Here is a 27,377-nt window from a genome sequence, read left to right as displayed (position 1 = left end):
CCCCGCCCCTCTGGCCCCAGCGCCCAGCCACTGCCCGCCACCCGCCGGCCCTTCCCTTTCACTCAGCGGAGCCACTGAGAGGGACGGGTGCCGGCCATGGAGCGCACAGCAGGCAAAGAGCTGGCCCTGGTAAGGGGACAAGGGATCCCCGGACCCCGCATTCCTGGTGACCCGCAGGTCCAGAAACTCCAAGTGCCCTCCCGTCGGACGCTATCTGCTCCCATCTGAACTTGCCCTGGAGTCCCCTCCTGGGGACTCACGGCCCTTGACCCAGTGAAGCGACTACTTCCTCTTAGGGGTAGGGGCGCGATTCTCTGAGCGCAGTCGGCAGAAAAGGCTAGAGGCAGATTCTATGAGGCGGGGCCCTGGGACATCCCCAAATGCTACCACATGTCCTCAGGACCTGGGAGGAGGGGACCCGCGGCTGGGAGGGTACTAGCCTGGGACCCCAGCCCGAGTCTAGCAGCTTCTGGCTGGGAAGGGGCGTGGGGATGGAGCAGCAAGACTCAGCCCGAGTCCAAGCCTCCAAGGAGGCTGAGGCCCCAGGACCTGCGCCCCTTTGGTGCCCTGAGTCCGCCTCTGCGTCTAGGCACCGCTGCAGGACTGGGGGGAAGAGACCGAGGACGGCGCGGTGTACAGTGTCTCCCTGCGGCGACAGCGCAGTCAGCGCTTGAGCCCGGCGGAGGGCACCGCGGGCAGCCAGGTGAGGAGGGGGTTTGGTGTGTGGCGCGAGGCCGGAAGCGACCAGGTGAGGGCGGAGCCGGAGAGCCGAGCACAGGCCGCCAGATGCAGTGGGCGGAAGGAAGCGAGGGGCTCAGAGGCGACCAGGTAGAAAGAGGCCTGGGGGCGGCCAGGTAAGTGGGGGAAGATCCAGGGAATCGGGTGGGGCCAGGTGATGGCCGCGCAGTTCTCGAGAGGAGCCTGGGGACAGCTTGGTAAGGACAGAACTGGACGACAGGGTTAGGAAAGGCAGGTTTAGAGGGCCGGGGCTGGAAGGTGGAAAGGGGTTGGTTTAGAAGTGGCTGGGTGAGGGTGGGTGGGGCAGCCAGTGAAGCGCGACTGGAGGGCTGAGGGAAGCCCGGGGTGGACAAGAGTGTATGTGTGGGGGCGGGGGGAGGGAGTAGGGGACAGGGCATGGGAGAGAGAGGGTTTCCAGGGCAGGTTGCAGGAGATATTTGTGGATGGGGAGGAATAGTAACTTCAAGCGGGCAGGGTGTGGGGCACACACCTGTAATCCCTGAGCTTTGAGAGACCAAGGCAGGAGGCCAGGAATTCGAGACCAGCCTGGACAACACAGCAAGATTCTCTTTATATAAAAATAAAAATCAGGCCGGACGCGGTGGCTCAAGCCTGTAATCCCAGCCCTTTGGGAGGCCGAGGCGGGCGGATCACAAGGTCAGGAGATCGAGACCACAGTGAAACCCCGTCTCTACTAAAAATACAAAAAATTAGCCGGGCGCGGTGGCGGGCGCCTGTAGTCCCAGTTACTCAGGAGGCTGAGGCAGGAGAATGGCGGGAACCCGGGAGGCGGAGCTTGCAGTGAGCCGAGATCGCGCCACTGCACTCCAGCCTGGGCAACAGCGTGAGACGCCGTCTCAAAAAAAAAAAAAATAAATAAAATAAAATAAAATAAAATAAAATATAAAAAATAAAAATAAAAATAAAAATAAAAAAATTAGCTGTGGGTGGTGATGCCCAGCAGTGGCCCCAGCTACTCAGGAGGCTGGGGCAGGAGGACCACTTGAGTCTAGGAGGTGGAGGCTGCAGGGAGCTATGATTGTGCCACTGCACCCCAGCCTGGGCAACAAAACAAGACCTTGTCTCTAAAAAAACCAAACCGAAACAATAACTCCAAGAAGCCGGGAGTCAGAGGAATCACACACAAGAGTGGTGCTAGGGGCTGGGCATGGTGGCTCACGCCTGTAATCCCAGCACTTTGGGAGGCCGAGACGGGTGGATCATGAGGTCAGGAGTTCAAGACCAACCTGGCCAAGATGGTGAAACACTGTCTCTACTAAAAATACAAAAAAATTAGCTGGGCGTGGTGGCGGGTGCCTGTAATCCCAGCTACTTGGGAGGCTGAGACAGAGAATTGCTTGAACCCAGGAGGCAGAAGTTTCAGTGAGCCAAGATCATGCCACTGCACTCCAGCCTAGGTGACAGAGTGAGATTCTGTCTAAAAAAAAAAAAATAGTGGTGCTAGGGGCTGGGCACTGTGTTTCACGCCTGTAATCCCAGCCCTTTGGGAGACTTTGAGAGGCCAAGGTGGGCAGATTACTTGAGGTCAGGAGTTCGAGACCAGTCTGACCAACATGGTGAAACCCTGTCTATAAAAATTAGCTGGGCATGGTGGTGTGCACCTGTAGTTTCAGCTACTTGGAGGCTGAGGCAGGAGGATTGCCTGAACCCAGGAGGCAGAAGTTGAAGTGACCCAAGATGGTGCCACTGCACTCCTGCCTGGGTAACAGAGTGAAACTCTGTCTCAAAAAAAAAAAAAGCCAGGCGCGGTGGCTCACACCTGTAATCCCAGCACTTTGGGAGGCTGAGGCAGGCGGATCACAAGGTCAGGAGATCGACACCATCCTGGCTAACACGGTGAAAACCCGTCTCTACTAAAAATACAAAAATTAGCTGGGTGTGGTGGCGGACACCTGTAGTCTCAGCTACTCGGGAGGCTGAGGCAGGAGAATGGTGTGAACCCGGGAGGCGGAGCTTGCAGTGAGCTGAGATCGCGCCAGTGCACTCCAGCCTGGGTGACAGAGCGAGACTCCGTTTCAAAAAAAAAAAAAGAAAAGAAAAAGAGTGGTGATAGTGATTAATGTGATTAGAAAAGGAGTGCTGCGAGGACAACTGCTGCTCTCTCATGGCCGCCTCTCCCCTCCTGCAGGCCCCCAGCCCCATTGCCAACACCTTCCTCCACTATCGAACCAGCAAGGTGAGGGTGCTGAGGGCGGCGCGCCTGGAGCGGCTGGTGGGAGAGTTGGTGTCTGGAGACCATGAGCAGGACCCCAGCTTTGTGCCTGCCTTCCTGGCCACCTACCGGACCTTTGTACCCACTGCCCACCTGCTGGGCTTTCTGCTGCCACCAATGCCGCCGCCCCCACCTCCTGGGTCAGTAGTGAACCAGAACCTCCATGTTCCCCACCCTAGACCCCCAGTTGGGCACCCCCCTCCACCTCCTCAGGTGTGGAACCAGGAAACACCTCCCAAACCCAGAGCCCTCTTCCTAAGCCCCCTCTAGCTTCCCCCTTCTTCACCTCCTGGGGGACTTCTTCCCAGGGTAGAGATCAAGAAGACAGCGGTACAAGATCTGAGCTTCAACAAGAACCTGAGGTGGGTCCTTCATCTGGATAGGGGAGTGCCGGGAGGGAAATCCCAGAGGTCAAAGGTTAGCAGTTGGCCTGGGGTTTTGAAAATTGCAGGTTGGGTAATAAAAGACTGGGAGTCAAGCCCGGCTTGGTGGTTCACTCCTGTAATCCCAGCACTTTGGAAGGCAGAGGCAGGTGGATCACTGGAGGTCAGGAGTTAGAGACCAGCCTGGCCAACATGGCAAAACCCTGTCTCTACTAAAAATACAAAAAAAAAAAAAAAAATAGCTGGGCATGGTGCTACACGCCTGTAGTCCCAGCTACTCGGGAGGCTGAGGTTGCAGTGAGTCAAGATCAGGCCACTGCACTGCAGCCTTGGTGACACAGTGAGACTCTGTCTCAAAAAAACATACCAGGAGTCACATTCTAGGTCCCCTACTCTGGACCCAGTTCTGAGACCCTGCCTCTCTGGCCAGGGCTGTGGTGTCAGTGCTGGGCTCCTGGCTGCAGGACCACCCTCAGGATTTCCGAGACCCCCCTGCCCACTCAGACCTGGGCAGTGTCCGAACCTTTCTGGGCTGGGCGGCCCCAGGGAGCGCTGAGGCTCGAAAAGCAGAGAAGCTTCTGGAAGATTTTTTGGAGGAGGCTAAGCGAGAGCAGGAAGAGGAGCCACCTCAGGTGTGGACAGGTGAGGGGTTTTTGGATCTAGTCGTGTTCTGAGAAGGCCTTTCTTGCCTGCTTCTTCCCACACAGACTTTCTCTCCCCTCTCAGAGCTGCAAAACTTAAGCAAGGTTTTTAACTCTAAGTCTCAATTTCCTCATCTGTACAATGGGGATAATAATTCTTTGTCGGCCAGGCATGGTGGCTCACGCCTGTAATCCCGCAGTTTGGGAGGCTGAGGCGGGCGTATCACCTGAGGTCAGGAGTTGGAGACCAGTCTGACAAACATGGAGAAACCCCATCCCGACTAAAAATACAAAATTAGCCAGGCGTGGTGGTGCATGCCCGTAATCCCAGCTACTCGGGAGGCTGAGGCAGAAGAATCGCTTGAACCCGGGAGGTGGAGATTGCAGTGAGCTGAGATCACGCCACTGCCATCCAGCCTAGGCAACAGGAGCGAAACTCCATCTTAAAAAAATAAAAATCTGGGCCGGGCGCGGTGGCTCAAGCCTGTAATCCCAGCACTTTGGGAGGCCGAGACAGGCGGATCACGAGGTCAGGAGATCGAGACCATCCTGGCTAACACGGTGAAACCCTGTCTCTACTAAAAAATACAAAAAACTAGCCGGGCGAGGTGGCGGGCACCTGTAGTCCCAGCTACTCGGTAGGCTGAGGCAGGAGAATGGCGGGAACCCGGGAGGCAGAGCTTGCAGTGAGCTGAGATCCAGCCACAGCACTCCAGCCTGGGCAACAGAGCGAGACTCCGTCTCAAAAAATAAATAAATAAATAAATAAATATCTTTGTCTGAAGTATTAGCACATGTCTAATACTTTTCCCTCCTTGGTGCCATTGGGTCAGGATGCCTGTGTTTCTAGCTGCATACCATTGCCTTGATACTTGTCTTTAATTATTATTATTTTTTTTGAGTCAGGGTCTTGCTCTGTTCCCCAGGCTGGAGTGCATGTCTCCATCATGGTTCACTGCAGGCTCAACATCCTGGGCTCCAGCGATCCTCCCATCTGGGTCTCCCAAAGTGCTGGCATTACAGGCGCAAGCCACTATACCCAGTCTGTAAAATGTTTCTTATTTTTGAAATTCTTTTTTCAAATTTTTTTTTTTTTTTTTTTTTTGAGACACAGTCTCGCAGTTACCCAGGCTGGAGTGCAGTGGCACGATCTCCGCTCATTCCAACCTCCACCTCCTGGGCTCAAGTCATTCTCCTGTCTCAGCCTCCCGTGTAGCTGGGACCATAGGCGCGTATCACCATGCCCAGCTAATTATTTTGTAGAGGTGAGATTGTGCCATGTTGCCCAGGCTGGTCTCAAACTCCTAAACTCAAGTAATCCGCCTGCCTTGGCCTCCCAAAATGCTGGGATTACAGCCATGAGCCATTGTGCATGCGCAGCCTCCTTACTTACTTATTGGCTTTCGCTCATCTCATAGACTGTGAGTGCGTGAGAGGAGGACCTGTTGTTCTTGCTCCCAGCTCTGTCCCCAGGGGCAGGAACAACACAGATTAGTTTGCTGAATAATTGCATCCTGCTTAGGAAGTATCATCTTTCACCCATCTGTGTTTGATCCGATCCGCATCACAAAAGCATCTTTATCCCTAATCCCCATGGCTTAATCTCCAGATTATAGTGGCCACATTCCTGTTCAATTTACAAAGCAGCAGCTACTTCTCCAACCCTGGTGACAAAGTCTCAGTTATTTATGTATATAAAGGCATATATATATATATATATATATATATGTGTGTGTGTGTGTATATATGTGTGTGTATATATATGTATATATATATGATTTCTCCAGCTGATTCCAAGTCATTAGAGCTCCATAGTCCAATGTGGTGGCCCCTAGCCCCTGTGGCTATTTAAATTAATTAAAATTAAATAAAATTCAGGTATTTTCTTTTTAGAGATGGGGTCTTGCCATGTTGCCCAGGCTGGTCTCGAACTCCTGGGCTTAAGCAATCCTCTGGCCTCAACCTCTCAGGGTGCTGGGATTGTAAGTGTGAGCCACTGTGCCTGACCCTACCTTTTTTTTTTTTTTTTTTTTTTGAGACGGAGTCTCGCTCTGTCGCCCAGGCTGGAGTGCAGTGGCGCGATCTCGGCTCACTGCAAGCTCCGCCTCCCGGGTTCACGCCATTCTCCTGCCTCAGCCTCCCGAGTAGCTGGGACTACAGGCGCCCACAACCGCGCCCGGCTAATTTTTTTTTTTATTTTTAGTAGAGACGGGGTTTCACCGTGATCTCGATCTCCTGACCTTGTGATCCGCCCGCCTCGGCCTCCCAAAGTGCTGGGATTACAGGCGTGAGCCACCGCGCCCGGCCCCTTTTTTTTTTTTGAGACAGAGTTTCGCTCTTGTTGCCCAAGCTGGAGTGCAATGGCATCATCTCGGCTCACTGCAAGCTCTGCCTCCCGGGTTCAAGTGATACTCCTGCCTCAGCCTCCTGAGTAGCTGGGATTACAGGCGTGTGCCACCACGCCCGGCTAATTTTTGCATTTTTAGTAGAGACGGGGTTTCACTGTGTTAGCCAGGATGGCCTCAATCTCCTGACCTCGTGATCCGCCCACCTCGGCCTCCCAAATTGCTGGGATTACAGGCATGAGCCACCATGCCATCCTTTTTTTTTTTTTTGAGACAGAGTCTCGCTCTGTCGCCCAGGCTGGAGTGCAGTGGCGCCATCTCAGCACACTGCAACACTGCCTCCTGGATACAAGAGATTCTCCTGCCTCAGCCTCCCCAGTAGCTGGAATTATAGGCACCTGCCACCACACCAGCTAATTTTGTCTTTTTATTAGAGACAGCGTTTCACTATGTTGGTCAATGTGGTCTTGAACTCCTGACCTCAGGTGATCCACCCACCTGGGTCTCCCAAAGTGCTGGGATTACAGGCGTGCGCTACCATGCCTGGCCTACTTTTTTTTTTTTCAAAATCCAGTCAAGCAAAGGCAAAAATTCAAGTCTTCAATCCCACTACCCACATTTTGAGTGTTCAGCCACCACACTGGACAGAGCAGCTAGAGAATTTTTCCACCATTGCAGAGAATTCTATGGAAAGTGCTGCCCTAGTTTCCTTGAGGTCAGAGGAGAAAATGAACACTTGTTTAAAACCTTCTATGTGCTAGGCTCAGGGACACACTTTTTAATTTTATTTTATTATTTTTATTTTTATTTTATTTTGAGACAGAGTCTTGCTCTGTCGCCCAGGCTGGAGTGCAATGCTGCGATCTTGGCTTACTGCAACCTCTGCCTCCTGGGTTCAAGTGATTCTCCTTCCTCAGCCTCCCGAGTAGCTGCGACTACAGGTGTGTGCCACCACATCCGGCTAATTTTTTGTAGTTTTAGTAGAGACGGGGTTTTACCATGCTAGCCAGGATGGTCTCGATCTCCTGACCTTGTGATCCGCTTGCCTTGGTCTCCCAAAGTGCTGGGATGACAGGTGTGAGCCACTGCACCCTACTATGAATTTTATTTTTAGATACAGGGTCTTGCTGTGTTGCCCAGGCTGGACTTGAACTCCTGGGCTCAAGTGAGCCTCCTACCTCAGCCTCCTGAGTAGCTAAGACTACATTTGCACCATGTAGTTTAGAAGAAAGTAGATGACCACCATGCTCATCTATTTTATTTTAAGAACTTAATTTTGGGTTCACTTTTTGCTATGGAAAATTTCAGACATATACAAAAGTGGAGAGAATAGTATGACGAACATTCAGACATCCATCGCCTATCATCAACGATGATCAATTTCACAAAAAAAAATATTTTCAGGATGATTTTAAAACAAATCCCAGGCTTATGTCAGTTCACACATAAATGTTTTGGGAACACACGTCTGACAACAGGCTTGCTTTTTTTTTTTTTGAGATGGAGTTTCACTCTTGTTGCCCAGGCTACAGTGCAATGGCAGGATCTCAGCTCACCTTAACCTCCGCCTCCTGGATTCAAGTGATTCTCCTGCCTCAGCCTCCCGAGTAGCTGGGATTACAGGCGCGTAGCACCACTCCTGACTAATTTTGTATTTTTAGTTGGGGGGGCGAGTTTCTCTATGTTGGTCAGGCTGGTCTCAAACTCCTGACCTCAGGTGATCTGCCCACCTCGGCCTCCCAAATTGTTGGGATTACAGGCATGAGCCACGGCGTCCGGCCCTTTTATTTTTATTTTTTTTAGTAACCTTCATGTTTATAATTTTTTTAAAAATCAGAAATATTTGATATAAAAAAATACCCAGTCCAAGCCGAAAGCAGAGGCTCCTGCTGGCAATCCCAGCACTTTAGGAGGCCAAGGCAGATGGATGGCTTGAGCCCAGGAGATTGAGACCATCCTGGGCAACATGTTGAAATTTCGTGTCTACAAATAATTAGCAGAGCGTGGTGGTGACTGCCTATAGTCCCAGCTGCTTGGGAGGCTGAGACAAGAGGATCATTTTAGCCTGGGAGGGTCAAGGCTGCAGTGAGCCGTGACTGTGCCACTGTACTCCAGCCTAGGTGACAGAGCGAGACCCTGCTTCAAAAAAAGAAAAAATACCCAGTCCATATTCAAATATTCAAATCCCCCACTTGCCCCTGAACCTGTTTTTTTGGACACTGGATCTTCCTATTTTGCCTGGGCTGGGCTTGAACTCCTGACCCTCCCACCTCAGCCTCCTGAGTAGCTGGGACCACAGGTGCCTACCACCGCGCCCAGCCCTACATTTTTTTGACAGTTGTTTCTGGCCGGGTGTTGTGGCACGTGCCTATAGTCCCAGCTACTTAGCATGCTGAGGTGGGAGGATCTCTTGACCGCGGGAAATCAAGGCTGCCGTGAGCTGTGAGCATGTCCCTACACTCCAGTCTAGGCGACAGAGCTGCGGGAAGGAGGAGTAGTTGTCTCTTCAAATTGAAATCCAAAGAAGATCTACTCAAGGCATTTGGTTGTTTGCTTCTCTCTCTCTTTTTCCTTTTTTTTTTTTTTGAGACGGAGTCTCGCTCTGTCGCCCAGGCTGGAGTGCAGTGGCCGGATCTCGGCTCACTGCAAGCTCCGCCTCCCGGGTTTACGCCATTCTCCTGCCTCAGCCTCCCAAGTAGCTGGGACTACAGGCGCCCGCCACCTCGCCCGGCTAGTATTTTTTGTATTTTTTTTTTTTTTTTTTTTTTTTTTTTGAGACGGAGTCTTGCTTTGTCACCCAGGCTAGAGTGCAGTGGCTGGATCTCAGCTCACTGCAAGCTCCGCCTCCCAGGTTCACGCCATTCTCCTGGCTCAGCCTCCCGCGTAGCTGGGACTACAGGCGCCCGCCACCTCGCCCGGCTAGTTTTTTGTATGTTTTAGTAGAGACGGCGTTTCACCATGTTAGCCAGGATGGTCTCGATCTCCTGACCTCGTGATCCGCCCGTCTCGGCCTCCCAAAGTGCTGGGATTACAGGCTTGAGCCACCGCGCCCGGCCTTGTATTTTTTTTTTTAGTAGAGACGGGGTTTCACTGTGTTAGCCAGGATGGTCTCGATCTCTTGACCTCGTGATCCGCCCGTCTCGGCCTCTCAAAGTGCTGGGATTACAGGCTTGAGCCACCGCGCCCGGCCTCCTTTTGTTTTTTGAGATGGAGTCTCACTCTGTCGTCCAGGCTGGCGTACAATGGCGTGATCTCGGCTCACGGCAACCTCTGCCTCCTGGGTTCAAGTGATTCTCCTGCCTCAGCCGCCTGAGTAGCTGAGATTACAGGTGCCCACCATCACGCCCAGCTAATTTTTGTATTTTTAGTAGTGAGGGGGTTTCGCCATGTTGGCCAGGCTGGTCTCAAACTCCTAACCTCTAGAGATCTGCCCACCTCAGCCTCCCAAAGTGTCAGGATTACAGACATGAGTCACCACCCCTGACTGGTTGTTTGTTCTTAAGTCTCTTTTATTCTGTAACAGATCCCCATTGCCTCTTGTTTGAAGCCGTTAGAGGGCAAAAAACATGGGTCATGTGTCCTGAGGTATGCCTCACACTCTTTTGGACTTACCTGTTTGCTTCCTCATAGTTTCATGTAGCATGTTTCTCTATCCCCATTATTGCTGTAACATTTAAAGGTTTGATTAGATGTAGGGGCATTTTTTTTCCAGTGACCACTGTTTTTTGAGCGGGGAGACAGTTTCTTGCTCTGTCACCCAGGTTGGAATGCCATGGCATGATCACAGCTCACTGCAGCCTTGACCTCCTGGGCTCAAGAGATCCTCCCTCCTAAGCCTCTTGAGTAGGTGAGACTACAGGTGTGCATCAGGATGCGCAACTTAAAAAATTTTTTTTCTGTAGAGATGGGGTCTCACTATGCTGCCCCGGCTGGTCTCAAACTCCTGGTCTCAAGCAATCCTCCTACCTCAACCTCCAAAAGTGCTGGGATTATAGGTGTGCCCAGCCCAGTATCCACTTCTAAAAACTAATATTTTGCAATGCCACTGGTCCTAATTCAAGAGGAAAGAGGTAATTATACAGATTTACAAAGATTATTTTAAAATAATAGTATTGGGTGGGGCAGGGTGCGGTGGCTCATACCTGTAATCCCAGCACTTTGGGAAGCCGAGGCAGGGGGATCACCTGAGGTCAGGAGTTCGAGACCAGTCTGGCCAACATGGTAAAACCCCATCACTACTTAAAAAAAAAAAAAAAATTAGCTGGGTGTAGTGGCACCTCCTGTAGTCTCAGCTACTCAGGAGGCTGAGGCAGGAGAATCGCTTGAACCCTGGAGGCGGAGGTTGCTGTGAGCGGAGATCGAGCCACTGCACTCCAGCCTGGGCAACAGAGCAAGACTCCGTCACAAAATAAATAAATAAAATCATAGTATGATGCCATAACTAGTACAAAGGAGGAGGAAAGTGAGAGTAATTTACACAGCAATAAACCATGTGTTCAGTGGGTAATGCTTGGGTATGCCCCACTGGGACACATGATGAGGTTGTCCCATGTCTTTGCCTGTCCTAGCATCACAGTGTAGTGTCACAGTGCTTTGTACTGACAGCAACAAGCACCAACTAATGCAGGGGAGGACACTGGTGAGGCAAAGACAGCAACATAGGTGCTGGGGACATCATTTTCCAAACTTGTGAACATTTGCAATTTGCAAACAAAACAAAGCCCAGACTTTCATGGTCCTTGTATTCTTGGAGCCAAAACAATTTGTGTTTATGAACAAAATAGTCAGGTTGTAGGTAGGTGCAGATTATTGCAAACAAGTTTTTCCTTTGTGTTTTTGTTTTTTTGTTGTTGTTGTTGTTGTTGTTGTTGTTTTTTTTTTTGAGAAGGAGTCTCGCTCTGTCGCCCAGGCTGGAGTGCAGTGGCGCAATCTCGGCTCACTGCAAGCTCTGCCTCCCGGGTTCACGCCATTCTCCTGCCTCAGCCTCCCGAGTAGCTGGGACTACAGGCGCCTGCCCCTGCGCCCGGCTAATTTTTTCTATTTTTAGTAGAGACGGGGTTTCACCATGGTCTCGATCTCCTGACCTTGTGATCCGCCCACCTCGGCCTCCCAAAGTGCTGGGATTACAGGCGTGAGCCACCACGCCCGGCCAAGTTGTTTTGTTTTTTGAGATGGAGTCTCGCTCTGTCACCCAGACTGGAGTGCAGTGGCATGTTCTCGGCTCACTGCAAGCTCTGCCTTCCGGGCCATTCTCCTGCCTCAGCCTCCCGGGTAGCTGGGACTACAGGCGCCCCCTACCACGCCTGGCTAATTTTTTCTATTTTTTAGTAGAGACGGGGTTTCACTGTGTTAGCCAGGATGGTCTCGATCTCCTGACCTTGTGATCCTCCCATCTCAGCCTCCCAAAGTGCTGGGATTACAGGCGTGAGCCACTGTGCCAGGCCCCTTCCTTTCTTTTTTTTTTTTTTTTTTTTTTGAGGCGGAGTCTCGCTCTGTCGCCCAGGCTGGAGTGCAGTGGCGCGATCTCGGCTCACTGCAAGCTCCGCCTCCCGGGTTCACGCCATTCTCCTGCCTCAGCCTCCCGAGTAGCTGGGACTACAGGCGCCCACAACCGCGCCTGGCTAATTTTTTGTATTTTTAGTAGAGACGGGGTTTCACCGTGGTCTCGATCTCCTGACCTTGTGATCCGCCCGCCTCGGCCTCCCAAAGTGCTGGGATTACAGGCGTGAGCCACCGCGCCCGGCTTCCTTTCTTAAAGACAAATCAAGTGCAGTAGTGAGAAGTGGGGAAAAAGTAGAACAAGGAGTTCGATCTGCACCTGTGAACACTCAACTGAGATAAGTCACTACCTTGGTACCAGCCACAAGCAGGTTATTCAAAGACACAAATGTCTGGAGAGACATTTGGAGGCTGGAGGGCACAATTCAAGATCCCAACTTCCAAAGTTTCCCTTAGGGGGCGCCACCATCAAAATCCACTAAATAAAATTATTCATATTTGTTGAGCGCTTTATAGTAATCTGGTATGCATGATCTTTTTTTTTTTTTTTTTTTTTTTTTTTTTTTGAGACGGAGTCTTGCTCTGTCACCCAGGCTGGAGTGCAGTGGCCGGATCTCAGCTCACTGCAAGCTCCGCCTCCCGGGTTTACGCCATTCTCCTGCCTCAGCCTCCGGAGTAGCTGGGACTACAGGCGCCCGCCACCTCGCCCGGCTATTTTTTTGTATTTTTTAGTAGAGACGGGGTTTCACCGTGTTAGCCGGGATCGTCTCTCGATCTCCTGACCTCGTGATCCGCCCATCTCGGCCTCCCAAAGTGCTGGGATTACAGGCTTGAGCCACCGCGCCCGGCCTATGCATGATCTTAAACAAAAACAAAAACGAAATCCACAGCCAGGTGCACTGGCTCACGCCCGCAATCTCAAAACTTTGGGAAGCCAAGAGGGAGGATCACTTGAGCTCAGGTGTTTGAGACCAGCCTGGCAACATAATGAGACCCTGTCTGTACAAAAAATAAAAAATTAGCTGGGTGTGTGCCCGTAGTTCCAGCAACTCGGGAGGCTGAGGCAGGAGGATCGCTGGAGCCCAAAAGGTTGAGGCTGCAGTGAACTGTGATTACACCACTGTACTCCAGCTTGTGTGACCCTGTTTCAAAGTGAGAGCCTGTTTCAAAAAGAAGACACAGCTCACTCCTGCAATCCCAGAACTTTGGGAAGCTGAGGCAGGCAAATCACTTGAGGTCAGGAGTTCAAGACCAACCTGGCCAACATGGTGAAACCCTGTCTATACAAAAATACAAAAGTTAGCTGGGCGTGGTGGCTCTTGCCTGTAATCCCAGCAACTTGGGAGACTGAGGCAGGAGAATTGGTTGAACCCCGGAGGCAGAGGTTGCAGTGAGCCAAGATCGCACCATTGCACTCCAGCCTGGGAGACAGAGTCAGACTCCATCCAAAAAAAAAAAGGCACAGGGAGGTTAAAACACATGCTTTACACAGCAAACTAGCGGACAAGTTTGCATTTGAGTTTGAGACTTTCTGACAATAGCCTTCCCTGAACCAGGAAGTCATATCACCTCTTTCCAAAAAAAGAGGTCAGATTAATCTTATCCTAATACATATTCAAAATCACAAAGCTTTATTTTCTTCTCTGGCCTTTGAGCACCTGGCTTCAAATCCCCGACCTGCCATTCACCGAAGGTGTGACAAATTGTTCTTTGCCTCCCTTTCCTTAACTGTAAAAGCTGGATAAATAACAGTACCTCCCTCACTGGACTGGTGTGGTGAGTTACTGAATAAATCCACACTAGCTGCTTAGTGAACATTACTGTTGCTGTTACATCTAAAAACATTCAGGGCCGGGCGTGGTGGCTCACACCTGTAATCCCAGCACTTTGGGAGGCCCAGGTGGACAGATCACTTGAAGTCAGGAATTTGAGACCAGCCTGGCCAACATGGTGAAAGCTCGTCTCTATTAAAAATACTAAAATTAGCCGGGCGCGGTGGCTCAAGCCTGTAATCCCAGCACTTTGGGAGGCCGAGACGGGCGGATCACGAGGTCAGGAGATCTAGACCATCCTGGCTAACACGGTGAAACCCCGTCTCTACTAAAAATACAAAAAAAAACTTAGCCGGGCGAGGTGGCAGGCGCCTGTAGTCCCAGCTACTCGGGAGGCTGAGGCAGGAGAATGGCGTAAACCCGGGAGGCGGAGCTTGCAGTGAGCTGAGATCCGGCCACTGCACTCCAGCCTGGGTGACAGAGCGAGACTCCGTCTCAAAAAAAAAAAAAACAACTAAAATTAGCCGGGCATGGTGGCACATGCCTGTAATCCCAGCTACTCCGAAGGCTGAGGCAGGAGAATCACTTGAACCCAGGAGGCTGAGGTTGCAGTGAGCTAAGATTGTGCCATTGCACTCCAGCCTGGGCAACAGAGTAAGACTGTCACAGAAAAAAAAAAAAAAAAAAAAAATTCAGAGAGTTGTCCGTTTTACAAATGAGGAAAGTGAGGCTCAGAGAGGGACAGGGACTTGCCCAAGGTCACACAGCCAGTCTTGGATTCAAACTTGAGAGTTTGTAACCTTTTCTAATGATCAGGACCTCCCAGAGTTGCCCAAACTTCTGACCCAGACTCTGCAGAGGCCTGCGCGGAGGAAGAGGAAGGACTCATGCCGCAAGCTCCCCAGCTCCTGGACTTCAGCGTGGACGAGGTGGCCGAGCAGCTGACCCTCATGGACTTGGTGAGGATCCCAGACTGGGTCGGGATGAGCCACAGTGAGGGGACAGGTTCTGCTAAGCACCAATCCCACACCCCTCCCCTGGCCCAGGAGCTCTTCTCCAAGGTGAGGCCCTACGAGTGCCTGGGCTCCGTGTGGTCGCAGAGGGACCGGCCCGGGGCTGCAGGCGCCTCCCCCACTGTGCGCGCCACCGTGGCCCAGTTCAACACAGTGACCGGCTGTGTGCTGGGTTCCGTGCTCGGAGCGCCGGGCTTGACCGCCCCGCAGAGGGCGCAGCGGCTGGAGAAGTGGATCCGCATCGCCCAGGTGTGTTGGGGGCGCGGGGAGGGGATGCAGGGGCGGGCCCTGGGGCCAGAAGAAACGAGGGCTCGGGAGAGAGACAGGGGCGTGTCTAGGCGAGGGAGGGAAGGGGGTGGAAAGTTGATGCCTAGGGTAAGACTTGGGTTCAGGGAGGTGGGTCTGGGTCCTGCAGAGAGGCTGCGGGCACGACTAGGTCCCAAGGGAGCTGGGAGAAGTAGGGAGCCCGGACCCGAGAAGTCAAGATCGGAGGTAGGGGCTGGAGGGGCAGCTAGGGGAGGGGCTGGAGCCCGAGGGAGGAGGGAGGAAGGGACTCCCAGGGCATGAGTGGGAGTCTTAGTAGCTTGTCCGTGAGACAAGACCCAGGTGTCCGATCTGGCGTCACAAGTCACGGGATCAGGCCGGGCGCAGTGACTCACTCCTGTAATCCCAACCCTCTGGGGAGAGGGAGGATCGCTTGAACCCTAGAGTTTGAGACCAGACTAGGCAACATAGTGAGACCAATGTTTCTTAACAAACAAACAAAAAAATTAAAAATTAGACTTACAGGCCTGGCGCAGTGGCTCACGCCTGTAATCCCAGCACTTTGGGAGGCCGAGGCGGGCGGATCACGAGGTCAGGAGATCGAGATTATCCTGGCTAACACGGTGAAACCCCGTCTCTACTAAAAAATACAAAACAAATTAGCCGGGCGTGGTGGCGGGCTCCTGTGGTCCCAGCTACTCGGGAGGCTGAGACTGAGACTGGCCCGAACCCGGGAGGCGGAGCTTGCAGTGAGCGGAGACTGAACTCCAGCCTGGGCGACAGAGCGAGACCCCGTCTCAAAAAAAAAAAAAAAAATTAGACTTACAAAAAAAAAAAATTCGCCTGGTGTAGTGGTGTGCCTCTGTCATCCCAGCTACTTGGGAGGCTAAGGCAGGATAATCGCTTGAACCTGGGAGGCGGAGGTTGCAGTGAGCCGAGATCGGGCCATTGCATTCCAGCCTGGAGGATAAAGCGAGACTCTGTCTAAAAAATAAAAAATAAAAATAAATAAAAATAAAATAAAAATTAGCCGTACACGATGGCAAGCTCCTGTAGTCCCAGCTACTGAGGCAGGAGGCTGAGGCATGTGGATCGCTTAAGCCCAGGAGTTCCAGGCTGCCAGTGAGTTATGATCGAGCCACTGCACTCCAGCCTGGGCCATAGACCCTATCTCTAAAAAAAAAAAAAAAAAAAAAAAAAAAAAAAAAAAAAAAATAAGACAAAGAAGTTTCAGGATGAAAGGTGGATAATGCCTGGGTCTGACCTGCGTCCCCACCGCCTGGCAGCGCTGCCGAGAACTGCGGAACTTCTCCTCCTTGCGCGCCATCCTGTCCGCCCTGCAATCTAACCCCATCTACCGGCTCAAGCGCAGCTGGGGGGCCGTAAGCCGGTGAGCTGGGGCGGGACCTCTTCCCCACCCCATCCCAGGTCTGACCCTTCCAAGCCACTGACCCCTGACCACCCTTTTCCTGTCCTCCCAGGGAACCGCTATCTACTTTCAGGAAACTTTCGCAGATTTTCTCCGATGAGAACAACCACCTCAGCAGTAGAGAGATTCTTTTCCAGGTAGAGATGGATGCAGACCCCGGGGATTTTAGGCCCCGGAAGTTGGGGGAGGGACTTGGGGCCAGGCAGGGAGAATCGCCCTGCTGTGGTCAGGACACTCTGTCCTTCCCTACCGCTCAGCAATGACCTTACCCTTGTCCCTGGCGGGTTGCACGTTTTTCTTTCCTTTACTTCCTGCATTGTAGTTCACAGTCAGTGACTGCCCTATTTATTCACTCAGCAAAACACAAGAAAGCACAAAGAAAAGGTTACTTAAGGCCAGAGTCATAGCACAGGGTGGGAACAACAACAACAAAAAAATGTTCTGAGGACTTTACCTTGATAAGCAAAACTAAAAAATGTGTGTCAAAAGTCTGGCTTATTTATAAGCAAGATTTAGATTCTCATTGCAATCAGGCAGTGGTTTTTACAGTGAATCTAGAATAGATGCTTGGGCCTGGAACATTCTCCACCCATCAAGGTGTGCATGCAACTTGCTCACTCACCTCCTTCTGGTCTCTGATCAAATGTCCCTGCCTCTGAGAGGCCTTCCCAGCCTCCATCATCCCCAAAACCACACATCTGGTTTTTTGTTGTTGTTGTCATCACTGTTTTTTTTGTTTGTTTGTTTCTTTGTATTGAGATGGAGTCTCACTCCGTCACCCAGACTGGAATGCAGTGGCATGATCTTGGCTCACTGCAACCTCCACCTCTCAGGATCAAGCAATTCTCTCTGCTTCAGCCTCCCAAGTAGCTAAGATTACAGGCACCCGCCACCACGCCTGGCTAATTTTTGTATTTGGTAGAGAGGGGGTTTTGTCATGTTGGCCAGGGTGGTCTTGAATTCCTGACCTGAGGTGATCCACCTGCCTTGGCTTCCCAAAGTGCTGGCATTACAGGTGTGAGCCATCACTCTCAGCCAAATTTTGCTTTTTTTGTTCACTGTTGCCTGCCCGGCACCTAAAACAACACATGAGCTGGGCTCTGTGGCTCACGCCTATAATCCCAGCACTTGGGAGGCCGAGGTGAGAGGATCACTTGAGCCCAGGAGTTCGAGACCAACCTGGGCAACATGGCAAAACCCCATCTCTGCAAACAAGTACAAAAATTAGCTGGGCGTTGGTGGTGCACACCTGTAGTCCCAGCTACTCAGGAGGCTGAGGTGGGAGGATCGCTTGAACTTGGGCTGTCGAGGCTTCAGTGAGCCAAGATCATGCCACTACACTCCAGCCTGAGTGACAAAGTGAGACTCCATCTCAAAATAAAATAAAATAAAAAGTAAATAGGCCGGGCGCGGTGGCTCACGCCTGTAATCCCAGCACTTTGGGAGGCCGAGGCGGGCGAATCACAAGGTCAGGAGATCGAGACCACGGTGAAACCCCGTCTCTACTAAAAATACAAAAAATTAGCCGGGCGCGGTTGTGGGCGCCTGTAGTCCCAGCTACTCGGGAGGCTGAGGCAGGAGAATGGCGTGAACCTGGGAGGCGGAGCTTGCAGTGAGCCGAGATCGCGCCACTGCACTCCAGCCTGGGCTGGGCGACAGAGCGAGACTCCGTCTCAAAAAAAAAATAAAAAAATAAAAATAAAAAATAAAAATAAAAAGTAAATAAACAACAGCAAATTCAGGATACCCAGGAGATCCTTGGCAGGCCTGTGCCATCCAGCTGCAGACAAGGATTCTTTCCTTGTTAAGGCCAACCCTGGGGGCCACCACCCCTACAAGCCCCACCTCTTATGGGGGAGCCCTCTCCCTGCTGTTTGTCACCTCTCTACCCCCACCCAAGGTGGTCTGGCTTCTAGAGTGGGCCTTCACCACTGGCTTCTTCTTTTTTTTTTTTTTTGAGATGTTTTGGTCTTGTTGCCCAAGTTGGAGTGCAATGGTGCGATCTCGGCTCACTGCAACCTCCGCCTCCCGGGTTCAAATGATTCTCCTGCCTCAGCCTCCCAAGTAGCTGGAATTACAGAAACAAGCTACCATGCCCAGCTACTTTTTAGTAGAAACAGGGTTTCACTCTGTTAGCCAGGCTGGTCTCAAACTCCTTACCTCATGTGATCCGCCAGCCTCAGCCTTCAAAAGTGCTGGGATTACAGGCGTGAGCCACCATGTCTGGCCTTTGAAAAATAGTTTTTTTTTTTTGAGAGGGAGTCTTGCTCTGTCGCCCAGGCTGGAGTGCAGTGGTGCGATCTCGGCTCACTGCAGCCTCTGCTTCCCAGGATCAAGCTATCCTTCTGCCTCAGCCTCCCAAGTAGCTGGGACTACAGGCGTGAGCCACCAAACCTGGCTAATTTTTGTATTTTTAGTAGAGACGGGGTTTCACCATATTGGCCAGGGTGGTCTCGAACTCCTGACCTTACATGATTTGCTTGCCTTGGCCTCCCACAGTGCTGGGATTATAGGCCTGAGCCATCACACCTGGCCTACCACTGGCTTTTGATTACTCAAAGCACGAAGGGTACATACAATGGGTCTGCAGGCATCCTCCCTGAGGAATTGTCCCAGGAGACCCCAGGCCTGCTCAGTTTTTCTCTTCCCCCAGGAGGAGGCCACTGAGGGATCCCAAAAAGAGGACAACACCCCAGGCAGCCTGCCCTCGGTGAGTGATTACAGTTTGGGATGGGGACAAGTGGGATCTTCAGGGAGGGGCGTGGAGGTTGATGGGATCAGTTATGGCCCTGAGTGACTGGAGCTTTGGGGGCCACAGAAACCACCCCCAGGCCCTGTCCCCTACCTTGGCACCTTCCTCACGGACCTGGTTATGCTGGACACAGCCCTGCCGGATATGTTGGAGGTCTGATCCCTGACCCTTGACCCCGACCCCAGCTCCACTTGCCCCGATATCCCCCTTGATCCTACCTGTACTCCTGACACCGCCCCACAGTGGGGGTCCTGACATCCCAGCCCCTGACCTTGACCCTTGACCCTGGGTGCTGCAATTCAGACATACTTTGCCCCCAGGGGGATCTCATTAACTTTGAGAAGAGGAGGAAGGTGAGTGGAGGCTACACTGGGTGTGGGGGTGGTGCCTGAAGGTGGGGTGGGGGTGGGCCAGGGGTAAAGTCTCAGAGGCTCATCCCCCAGGAGTGGGAGATCCTGGCCCGCATCCAGCAGCTGCAGAGGCGCTGTCAGAGCTACACCCTGAGCCCCCACCCGCCCATCCTGGCTGCCCTGCATGCCCAGCGCCAGCTCAGTGAGGAGCAGAGGTAACCACCCTGTAGCCTGTCCTGGCCCCACCCCAGCCGATCCTGGTCACGAACTGGATTCCACCCATTCCGTACACACCTCCAGCTCCTCCCAAGACCCCCTCTTGAGCCCTGACCCCCCTACAACCTGTGACCTTGCAGTATCTCCAGCCGAATCAAATAGACTGGGCCTGGTGGTTCACACGTGTAATCCCAGCACTTGGGAGGCCAAGGTGGGTGGATCGCTTGAGCCCAGGAGTTTGAGACCAGCCTGGGCAACATGGTGAAACCCCATCTCTACAAAAAAATACAAAAATTAGCTGAACGTGGTGTTGAGTGCCATTGGTCCCAGCTACTTGGGAGGCTGAGGTGGGAGGATCGCTGGAGCCTGGGAGGCGGAGGTTGGAGTAAGCCAGAATGACACCACTGCAGCTCCAGTCTAGGTAACAGAGTAAGACCCTGTCTCAAAAAAAAAAGAAAAAAAAAAGTCACAGTTGATCTCTCATCTCAATTTTGACCCCATCTGATTTTCTGACCTCAACTTTAGCATATTCAGCTGGTCATTCAACTCAACTGTCCCAAGTGTTGACTTCCCCATGTTTGGTCCTATCTGACCCATGACCCCTCATCTGAATCTGTCTCTGACCCCAACCCTTGATCCTCAGTTCTGAGTAACTGTCTCCAACTTTCGTGTTTATTTGTCCAACTTGACTATCACAACTGTGTACTTTCTTTCTATATAACTGTGACCCTAACCATTGACCCCAGTGGTGACCAGACCCCAGTCTGACCCTGACTTTATTTTTTTATTTTATTTATTTATTTTTGAAACAGACTCTCACTCTGTTGCCCAGGCTGGAGTGCAGTGGCACGATCTCGGCTCACTGCAGCCTCCGCCTCCCAGGTTCAAGCAATTCTCCTGCCTCATCCTCCTGAGTAGCCGCAATTATAGGCGCAAGCGACCACACCCGGCTAATTTTTTGCATTTTGAGTATGGATGGGATTTCACTATATTGGCCAGGCTGGTTTCAAACTCCTGACCCAAAGCAATCCTCTCGCCTCGGCCTCCCAAAGTGCTAGGATTACAGGCGTGAGCCACCACGCCCGGTCCTGACCCTGACTTTAATCCTGACCCAATTTGATTCCTTAGTGCCACCCTGTGAATCTCTTTGTGACCTCTTGACCAGCCATCCTGTCCCATCTCTGATAAGACCTTGATGCTTAATGACCCTCATTTACCACCCTGACCCTGACATGTGGGATGCCACCTCTGGCTGCTCCCTCTTACACCCCAAACCCACCTCCCAACTGATTCTAACTCTTATCTCTCCATCCCCTGTATTTCCTGCCCCCACCACCTCATCCACATGTTGACCCCCTCAGCTACCGGCTCTCCCGGGTCATTGAGCCACCAGCTGCCTCTTGCCCCAGCTCCCCACGAATCCAACGGCGGATCAGCCTCACCAAGCGTCTCAGTGCGTGAGTTTCAGGGTGTGTGTGTGGGGAGTGATGTGGGCAGATATCAGCAGGGGCTGCTCCTGCCTTAGCTTCATCCCCTGTCCCCCTCCTTAGGAAGCTTTCCCGAGAGAAAAGCTCATTCCCTAGTTGGAGTCCCGGGAACCCCTCATCCCCCACCTCCAGGTGAGCATTCTGCTTGGTGACGGGACCAGGGACCGTGGGATCAGGAGTCAGCACAGCCACCCCACCTCGGCCTCTGCATCTCCCCCAGTGTGTCCCCAGGGTCTCCCCCCTCAAGTCCCAGAAGCAGAGATGCTCCTGCTGGCAGTCCCCCGGCCTCTCCAGGGCCCCAGGGCCCCAGCACCAAGGTACCAAGACAGCTTGTGTGTGCATACGGGCCTGTGGACTCCCAGGCTCTGTGTGTGTGTGTGCGTGTGTGTGCATGCACATGTGTACACACAGGATTGTGGGGCCAGGAGTGTACACAGGAGACACACTGAGCACCCGGGTTATCCATCCAGGGCATTGCGTGCATCTGCATGGCCCTGTCTGGGTGATCACTCATCAATCTGACTCGTACTCAGATCTGGACCTGTGTAACTGCTTACCCATGGGGCATCTAGGGTGCAATCACATCATACCCCCTTTTTATTTGAAACAGGGCCTTCTCGCTGTGTCACCCAAGCTGAAGTGCAGTGGTGCAATCTCAGCTCACCGCAACTTCCTCCCCTCCCCCAGGCTCAAGCGATCTTTCCACCTCAGCCTCCCAAGTAGCTAGGACCACAGGTGTGCACCACCATGCCCTGCTATTTTTTGTCTTTAGTAGAGATGAGGTCTTGCCATGTTGCCCAGGGGGATTTCGAACTCCTGAGCTCAAACGATCCACTCACCTTGGCCTTCCAAAGTGTTGGGATTACAGGCGTGAGCCACCGCACCCAGCCTACACTTTTTTGAGGACATGTATGTCCCTAAGAATCTGCATACCATGCCAGACATGGTGGCTATTGCCTGTGATCCCGGCACTTTGGGAGGTCAAGGTGGGAGGATTGCTTGAGGCCAGGAGTTCAAGACCAGCCTGGGCAGCATGGTGAGACCCTGTCTCTATTAAAAGTCAAAAAAATTAGCTGGGTGTAGTCCCAGGCTACACCTGGGAGGTGTAGGCTCAGCAGGCTGAGGTGGAAGGATCGCTTGAGCCCAGAAGTTTGAGGCTGCAGTGAGCTACGATCATGCCACAGCACTCTAACCTGCATGACAGAGAGAGACACTGTTTATAAAGAAAAAGAGGCTGGGTGCAGTGGCTCAAGCCTGTAATCCAAGCACTTTGGGAGGCCGAGGTGTGTGGATTACGAGGTCAAGAGATTGAGACCATCCTGGCCAACATGGTGAAACCCCGTCTCTACTAAAAATAAAAACATTAGCTGGGCATAGTGGCACAAGCCTGTAATCCCAGCTACTTGGGAGGGTGAGGCATGAGAATTGCTTGAACCCGGGGGGCAGAGGCTGCAGTGAGCAGAAATGGCACCACTGCATTCCAGCCTGGGCAACAGAGCAAGACGCCATCTCAAAAAAAGAAAAAGAAAAGAATCTGCATACCAGAAGAGGAAATGTGGGCCTGAGTATTCACGAGATCATGTGTGGGGTTGTTCATTGGCACGGGCTATGAGTGTCCAACCACTGTCAGCATATGTGTGTACACAGGATTTCTTGTGTATGAGCACGGGTTGTGTGTATATGAACACCGTTCACGTCTGTTTCTGTAATAGGGAACCAAAGTCTGTATATGGTAGGGTGGTGTATATGAAGGCTTGTGAATGTACCCTAGTTGCATGTCCCAGGCTCTGCATGTATAGGGGGAAGTAGTATGTTTTCTTGAGATTTTATTTTATTTTATTTTATTTTATTTATTTATTTATGTATTTATTTTTGAGATGGAGTCTCGCTCTGTCACCCAGGCTGGAGTGCAGTGGCGTGATCTTGGCCCACTACAACCTCTGCCTCCCAAGTTCAAGTGATTCTCCTGCCTCAGCCTCCCGAGTAGCTGGGATTACAGGCATGCGCCACCAAGCCCCACTAATTTTTGTATTTTTAGTAGAGACGGAGTTTCACCATGTTGGCCAGGCTGGTCTTGAACTCCTGACCTCAGGTGATCCGCCCGCCTCGACCTCCCAAGGTGCTGGCGGATTACAGGCGTGAGCCACTGCACCCAGCCAATGTTTTCTTGAGATTTTCAATGTGGGGTTATTGAATACACCAGTGGTGGCTGAGAAGTTCACGCTTTCTTAGCCCTCAGCATCTGCAGATGAGCCAAGTTGTAGCCTCCATCCCTTACTGCCTGCAGCTGCCCCTGAGCCCGGACCTGCCCAGACCCGGCCCTTTGCCTCTGGGCAGCCCTCGAATCCCCCTCCCGGCGCAGCAGAGCTCGGAGGCCCGCGTCATCCGCATCAGCATCGACAATGACCACGGGAACCTGTATCGAAGCATCTTGGTGAGGGGCTGGGCTGGGGGTCTGCTAGGGGCTGCCCTGCCCTTGGGGCCAGGGCCCTCGCCTCACCTCCCGCCCCTCTCTTCCAGCTGACCAGTCAGGACAAAGCCCCCAGCGTGGTCCAGCGAGCCTTGCAGAAGCACAATGTACCCCAGCCCTGGGCCCGTGATTATCAGCTCTTTCAAGTCCTTCCTGGGGACAGGGGTGAGCAGGGATGGCTTGGAGCTCAGGATGGGGGGCAGCAGGGAGGGGAGCAGACTGACCAGGCTCAAGGATGGAGCCCAAGGTTACCTGGGTTCACAGGGCTGTGAGGTGGTTCAGGCAGAGAGTAGGGGTAAGATAATCAGAGTGGGGGTAAGAGGACATAAAACATCTGTACCCCGATGATGTAAGGTCATGAGGTTGTCTAGGCTCAGTGTGAGAGAGAGGCACCAAAGGTCATCTTCCTAGAATTTAAAAGACAGTAAGATTGTCCAGGGTCCGGCCAGGCGCGGTGGCTCATGTCTGTAATCCGAGCACTTTGGAAGGTCAAGCTGGGCGGATCACTTGAGGTCTGGAGTTTGAGACCAGCCTGACGAACGTGGTGAAACCCCGTCTCCAAGAAACATACAAAAATTAGTCGGGCGTAGTGGCACACTCCTGTAATCCTAGCTACTCGGGAGGTTGAGGCAGGAGAATAATTGCTTGAACCTGCAAGGCGGAGGTTGCAGTGAGCCGAGATCATAGCACTGCACTTCAGCCTGGGCAACAGAATGAGACTCTGTCCCCCCCTAAAAAAAAGAGCTGGGTGTGGTGGCTCAGGCCTGTAATCCCAGCACTTTGGGAGGCCAAGGCAGGTGGATCACGAGGTCAGGAGTTTGAGACCAGCCTGGCCAACATGGTGAAACCCTGTCTCTACTAAAAACAAAACAAAAAAATAGCTGGGCGTGGTTCAGGCGCCTGTAATCCCAGCTACTCGGGAGGCTGAGGCAAGAGAATCACTTGAACCTGGGAGGCGGAGGTGGCAGTGAGCCAAGATCGCGCCATTGCACTCCATCCTGGGTAACAGAGTGAGACTCAGTCTCAAAAAACAAACAAACAAAAAAAAAGATTGTCCACGGACAAGTGACAGAAGCAAGTGTAGACGGTTGTCTGGCCTTAAATTTGTAGGATGGGCTGGGCATGGTGGCTTACAACTGTAATCCCAACACTTTGGGAGGCCAAGGTGGGTGGATTGTCTGAGCTCAGGAGTTTGAGACCAGCCTGGGCAACATGACGAGACTCCATCTATAAAAAAGTACAGAAATTGGCTGGGCGTGGTGGCTCATGCCTATAATCCCAACACTTTGGGAGGCCAAAGCGGATGGATCACTTGAGGTCAGGAGTTCGAGACCAGCCTGGCCAACATAGTGAAGCCCTGTCTTTACTAAAAATACGAAAAAAAATTAGCTGGGCTTGGTGGCAAGTGCCTGTAGTCCCAGCTACTTGGGAGGCTGAGGCGGAAGGATCGGTTGAACCCAGGAGGTGGAGGTTGCAGTGAGCCAAGATCGTACCACTGCACTCCAGCCTGGCGACAGAGTAAGACTCTGTCTCAAAAAAAAGAAAAAAAATATATATATACACACACACACATACACAAATTAGCTGAGCATGGTGGCATGTGCCTGTAGTCCCAACTACTGGGGAGGCTGAGGTGGGAAGATCACTTGAGCCTAGGAGGTGGAGGCTGCAGTGAACTGAGATCACACCAGTCTGGGTGACAGAGCAAGACCCTGTCTCAATTAAAACAAACAAACAAAAAAAAAGGCCGGGTGCGGTGGCTCATGCCTGTAATCTCAACACTTTGGGAGGTCAAGGCGGGCAGATCACAAGGTCAAGAGATCGAGACCAGCCTTGCAACATGGTGAAACCCTGTCTCTACTAAAAATACAAAAATTAGCGGATGTGGTGGCACATGCCTACTTGGGTGGCTGAGGCACGAGAATTGCTTGAACCCGGGAGACGGAGATTGGAGTGAGCCAAGATCGTGCCACTGCACTCCAGCCTGGCGAGAGAACAAGACTGTCTCAAAAAAAAAAAAAAAAAAAAAAAAAAGATTGTCTAGGGTCAAGTGAGAGAAGAGAGTGTAGAAGTTTGTCTGATCTTAAGTTTGTAGCATCATGGTGAGGTTGTTCAGGCTCAGCCTGTAGGGATGGGAGACTAAAGGGCATCCGGCCTTGGATTTGTGAGGAAGTAGGTTTGTTCACCCCCGGAACCCTGAAGTTATCTGAACCTGGGATGGGAGAGAGCCAAATGGATAGCAGGGAAGCATGAGGTTGTCCTGTCTGACAGGGAGAAGCAAGGGATTGAGGGTGTTCACGCTGAAGTACATGGCATGAGGTTGGCTGGATATTAGGACAGATGCTTCAGGTTGTTCAGGTGCTGAGTGTGAGGCCACAAGCGCGTGCAGGCTGGAAGCGGGAAGTTGTTCAAGGTGACAGCAGCATGAGATGGGCTGGAAGTGGTTGTGGGGGAGGGGTGGGGTGAGCAGGAAGTTGTCTGGGGGGCTGGTCTAGGGTGGTCTAAGTTCGCCCAAACTTTTACTGCAGGTTGTCTTTTTTTTTTTTTTTTTTTTTGAGATGGAGTTTTGCGCTGTTGCCCAGGCTGGAATGCAATGGCAGGATCTTGGTTCACCGCAACCTCCACCACCCAGGTTCAAGTGATTCTCCTGCCTCAGCCTTCTGAGTAGCTGGGATGACAGGCATGCGCCACCACACCCAGATCATTTTTTTGGTGTTTTTAGTAGAGACGGGGTTTCACCATGTTGGCCAGACTGGTCTCAAATTCCTGACTTCCAGTGATCCACCCACCTCGGCCTCCCAAAGTGCTGGGATTACAGGCGTGAGGCACCGCGCCCCGCCAGTTTGCCCAAACTTTTACTGCAGGTTGCCTTGTCTGTGATGAGGGGGAGAATGTTAGGAGGTTGCCCAGGCTTTTGATAAGGGAAGGCTTGAGGTGGTGCAGGTTTTCAAGTGAGAAGTTGTCCAGATTCCCAGTGAGAGCAGAATGAGCTTGATTGGCAGTAGCTGCAGAGGGACCCACGGCTGTTCAGGTTCGAGGTTGAGTGGTAGTAGGTTCCCGGGTACTCTGTGAGGGTGACACAAGGTTGTGAGGGCCTATTACCACCGTCTCCACTCCTGACCAGAGCTCCTGATTCCTGACAATGCCAACGTCTTCTATGCCATGAGTCCAGCCGCCCCCGGAGACTTCATGCTACGGCGGAAAGAGGGGACCCGGCACACTCTGTCTGTCTCCCCGACCTGAGGCAGCTGTGTCCTCCCCGCAAGACACAAGCTCCACAGGCAAGCTTGTGACTCCTCTCCTGGAAAGCCCCCAACTGAAGCTACTATACTCTGTATCCCGGGACCACCCCCCAACTGTAGCCCATTGGACCCCATCTCTTTTCATGACCCTGTTGGTACTAGATCCATATTCCAAAGACATCAGCCCATGGGTGGCTGGTGGACAGCTCAATCTCATAAATATAGAAAGGGGTGGGGCATGGGTACGTCAGATCCCTCCCCAGAGAAATGTTACAAATGTTGGAGATGCATCAGAAGTGACAGATGCAGATGAAAATAGTCACCAGAGTTATGAAACAGGTGTCAGTCTTGTTTATTTTGCGCCTGTGTGCCACGTTCACCCTTTATCAAGATAAAGGAAAACAACCACACACACACACACACACACACATACACACAAACACAGAGAGAGAAAAACCTAAGAGCCAAGACCAGCCTGGGCAACATAACAAGATCCTGTCTCTACAAAAAATACAAAAATTTGGCTGGGTGCGGTGACTCACG

At 52.2% G+C, this 27,377-nt stretch overlaps 1 protein-coding gene across 5 annotated transcripts; it reads left to right on the top strand.

The window, feature by feature from the left end:
* Nucleotides 1-60: 60 nt before the first annotated feature.
* Nucleotides 61-27,377, top strand: LOC105486907 (ral guanine nucleotide dissociation stimulator like 3). Of its 5 annotated transcripts, none has more exons than XM_071087744.1 (19): nucleotides 61-129; nucleotides 590-703; nucleotides 2,888-3,111; nucleotides 3,280-3,333; nucleotides 3,785-3,996; nucleotides 14,428-14,570; nucleotides 14,658-14,873; nucleotides 16,175-16,278; nucleotides 16,370-16,454; nucleotides 18,971-19,027; nucleotides 19,136-19,222; nucleotides 19,390-19,422; nucleotides 19,513-19,634; nucleotides 20,997-21,092; nucleotides 21,186-21,254; nucleotides 21,343-21,439; nucleotides 23,410-23,556; nucleotides 23,643-23,757; nucleotides 26,717-27,371. In XM_071087744.1, exons 1-19 carry the CDS (start codon nucleotides 97-99, stop codon nucleotides 26,833-26,835), a joined length of 2,127 nt encoding a protein of 708 aa, XP_070943845.1. In that variant the 5' UTR covers nucleotides 61-96; the 3' UTR covers nucleotides 26,836-27,371. The 5 variants fall into 5 exon arrangements, with proteins under 5 accessions (XP_070943845.1, XP_070943844.1, XP_070943846.1 ...); XM_071087743.1 differs by having other exon boundaries at nucleotides 62-129; nucleotides 20,997-21,088; nucleotides 23,355-23,556; nucleotides 26,717-27,375; XM_071087745.1 differs by lacking the exon at nucleotides 19,136-19,222 and having other exon boundaries at nucleotides 62-129; nucleotides 20,997-21,088; nucleotides 23,355-23,556; nucleotides 26,717-27,377.

This window comes from Macaca nemestrina, chromosome 20 (assembly GCF_043159975.1).
Source record: "Macaca nemestrina isolate mMacNem1 chromosome 20, mMacNem.hap1, whole genome shotgun sequence".
NCBI lineage: Eukaryota > Metazoa > Chordata > Mammalia > Primates > Cercopithecidae > Macaca > Macaca nemestrina.
The sequence above is the reverse complement of the archived record's forward strand: the minus strand, read 5'-3'. Positions and strand labels throughout refer to the sequence as shown.